This window comes from Botrytis deweyae, assembly GCF_014898535.1.
Source record: "Botrytis deweyae strain B1 chromosome Unknown BDEW_017, whole genome shotgun sequence".
NCBI classification, from domain to species: Eukaryota; Fungi; Ascomycota; class Leotiomycetes; order Helotiales; family Sclerotiniaceae; genus Botrytis; species Botrytis deweyae.
In genome coordinates this window covers 115,369-118,495 of record NW_024066224.1, presented here as the reverse complement: position 1 = coordinate 118,495, position 3,127 = coordinate 115,369, and the positions used below count along the sequence as shown (strand labels likewise).

At 43.8% G+C, this 3,127-nt stretch overlaps 1 protein-coding gene across 1 annotated transcript; it reads right to left on the bottom strand.

The window, feature by feature from the left end:
- Nucleotides 1-307: 307 nt before the first annotated feature.
- On the bottom strand, nucleotides 308-1,649 carry EAE98_007276 (uncharacterized protein; the record flags this gene model as incomplete). The annotated part of the gene is made up of 2 exons (XM_038954899.1): nucleotides 308-1,437; nucleotides 1,532-1,649. The coding sequence occupies 2 exons, from the start codon at nucleotides 1,647-1,649 to the stop codon at nucleotides 308-310; spliced, it is 1,248 nt and encodes a 415-aa protein (XP_038808549.1).
- Between the last annotated feature and the right edge of the window lie 1,478 nt (nucleotides 1,650-3,127).

Below are 3,127 nucleotides of genomic sequence, written 5' to 3'. Positions count from 1 at the left end.
TTTTATCTTCTCAATCCACCCTCCTCCCCTAATCATATGTGAATGTCATATCATATCATATCCTCCCGCTAGATGTGTATTAAACAAAAGTACGCGTCGAAACAAACAGAACACCTCCAGAATGTTATGTGAATATGAAAAGTATATGTAGCCCAATGCCCGTGGACCAACGCCAAAGGGTCTCCAAAGAGTTACGCTTGGTAATTAGACCCTATCAATAAAACACGCTCGTGATATCTCATCAAAATGACCACCTAAAATTCAGCCCAAATCAAGCTCAAACGCTCGTAAGTTATCGTGTACGACTTCAAGCAACAATACTCCTAGCAACACTGCCACCCCATTTGAATCTCTTCAATCCGCCAGTCCCGCTTCTAACCACTTCTCTTCCGCAGCTACCATCACTCATAGAGCCATTCCATCCCCCGAGGACCGATGCTTCTTGCCTTCCTACTTCTCGACCAATGACGTATCCTGCACCAAATCCAACTACTGAGACGAGAACGACTACGCCTGCACTCATAACCCAAGTCAGTAGGGTAGGCGAAATAAACGCCTCCTCGCCTTGCACCAGTTCTCCCTTCTTCTTCTTGAGAGCTCGAGTGTTTTGTTTTGTTTGACTAGCTTTGCGTTTGATGGCTTCATCTTGCGAGTCTTGTGATGATCCACTCCTTGAACGACTTGAAGATAAGGGTCGTGATATATTAGCTGTAGTAGGAGGTGCCGTACCAATGAGTTCTGATTCGGGAACTATTCGGAGTCCCATTGGTTCATTACTGGTGGCGTTTTGAGCGGGAGACTTGGGAAGACCTCTTGCCGCAGCTGCACAAGAGAGTAATGTTGTGAGACTAGCGCGTAGAGCGGCATCATGATCTATAGGGAGTCGTGTGTGATTGTTGATCGACGTATTCCGTGAAGTTATGTGGTTACGCGATGGATAAGGTTGTGGTCGAGGTTGCGAATGAACTTGTCGTGGGAAATATTGGCCATGAGCAGGAGCTTGGGTTCGATGACTCTGGGATTGTGAAGAAGGAGGATGAGAGAAAGCATTTGGTTGGGGTGTGAATGGTAATGTTGTCCCTCTTCCTATTCCTAAAGCTGTGCCATTCTCATCTTCATCATCTTCGAATTCTGCATCATATGTTGCGTGAGTCGTTAGTCGTGCTGGAACGGCGTCTGGTGGAGAAATTTCATTGGAACTGGTTATGATATCTATATGATCTGGTTCCGATTCTGATTCTTCGTATTCCTCTTGACTACTCGTGCTTCTTTGTCTGTTGCCATTCGTGATTATTGCGGGGCGTTGTTGATTATGAGATCGTCTGCGTCGCCGAGTAGTAGGATGTTGAGAAACGCGGAGACCGGTCGTTACAATTTCGTTATCGATGGAGGAAATAGAGGACGAAGATGGTTGTGAGGATATTTCGACCCACGATTCTGCTGTTTTGCCAGATTAGATACGAGATTAGATTAGATTTGTGGAGAGGATATGGGGAAATGGAGAAACTGAAATTAATTAAAGTCGAAATACCTTCACTGCGCAATCGATCTGATACAGCATTTGATCTCGCCATGTTGTTTCTATTTTGCTGATTCCTAACTGCGTCTGCGTGTCGTGAGTGTTGATTAGAAGGTTGTAATGTTGGCATGGCGAGGAACGAGGTTGATAATGGTGATGTGATATGATATGATGGCTGAGCTGATCAACACCGGGCGGGGGTCAGGGTTCATAAGATAGGCACGAGAAAGTGAATACGGTCAGATGTTCGGTATATGTTTCAAGTCGATTTTGTTGAGAAATGAATATTTATTATTCAACCTCTTTTGAAAATCATCAAATATATCGTAATAGTTTTCTATCGACAGTAATAGGGGTTGTGGAGATGGAGACCGCTTCTTGGAGGGGTTGGAATCTGGAAACTAGAGCCGGGAAAAGGAGCGAATGCTTTGTTGCCTTTGTTCTTGACGTTTGGTATTGCAGGTGGAGAGATAAGTATCCAAGGTTGGCGAGGCACTTTAGATGGATGCTATACATGTACCAGAGTGGGCTAGATTCTTTCCCGAGCACAAGCGGGAGCGTATGCGAAAGATTAGATGTATCCGAGAACTGCAAGAGAGTGGATTTGATGTACAAGTGATAGCGGGTGTCTTATGAGGATATATTTTTAACGTGTGGTACAGGAACGAGAGTGGAAAGTGTGATAAAATGGTCAACCTTATGTAATAAGAGCAGTGAACGGTGTATGTGTACAATATCGGTGGCTGTATATCCCCCTTTTAGGGTCAGATGTTACCTTGCCTTCCTCCAACAATAAAGCAATACTTGTTATCATCGATTTTGATGAGACTGAATTATATAGATTGGTTGGTGGTCGGTGCTGAGTGAGACATTGAATCATGAGCTTATCATCAGTAGAGAACATGGCACTTTAAGTATTCTTGGATCTCACGTGGTATGGTTGAAGCATGGTGAGTGGAAGTGAGTACAAACTAATAAAAGTTCTTGACGTTATGGGTGAGTAGCGAACAAACTTGACTTAATCCGCCCTCCCTCTCTCAACAAATCGACGACAAACAGATATACCGGTATCATCGACGTTGTCTATGAAGATATACTCTTTTCTCAAAATATCTAATGCCCCTTGTCTTAAAGCAGCGTTTGCTCTGGAATGATTGCTACCCTTGCCTTGATAAAGAGGCGGAGGCGGGCAATTGCGATAAGCCCACCGAATCTTTCCTCCCTCCCCTTTCTCTTCTATCTACGTCGGTACTTCACACCAAATCTTGATCTACTGGTTGATTCAGGATGCGGGCATGAAACCCATTCAACGCAAATTCTAGTTGTTCGTTTCGACTTCCATCAAACCCACGACTTAAAGATACAATGTCTAATTCCCTTTATTTTATATTCCACCATTTATACTTCATATCAGGGGATCACCTGTCGGAGAACCACATAAACTATAATTAGGGTCTAACCTTACCGGAATGATCAGATGTATGGCCCGGTGTTCAGTCTTCATCGCATCGTGACAGATCAATCACCAAGGAGTGAGTTTGGATAGAGTCACCATGATTATATGAGTGACAAGTATGAATCATCACATGTTTTTGCCATGTTTTTGGG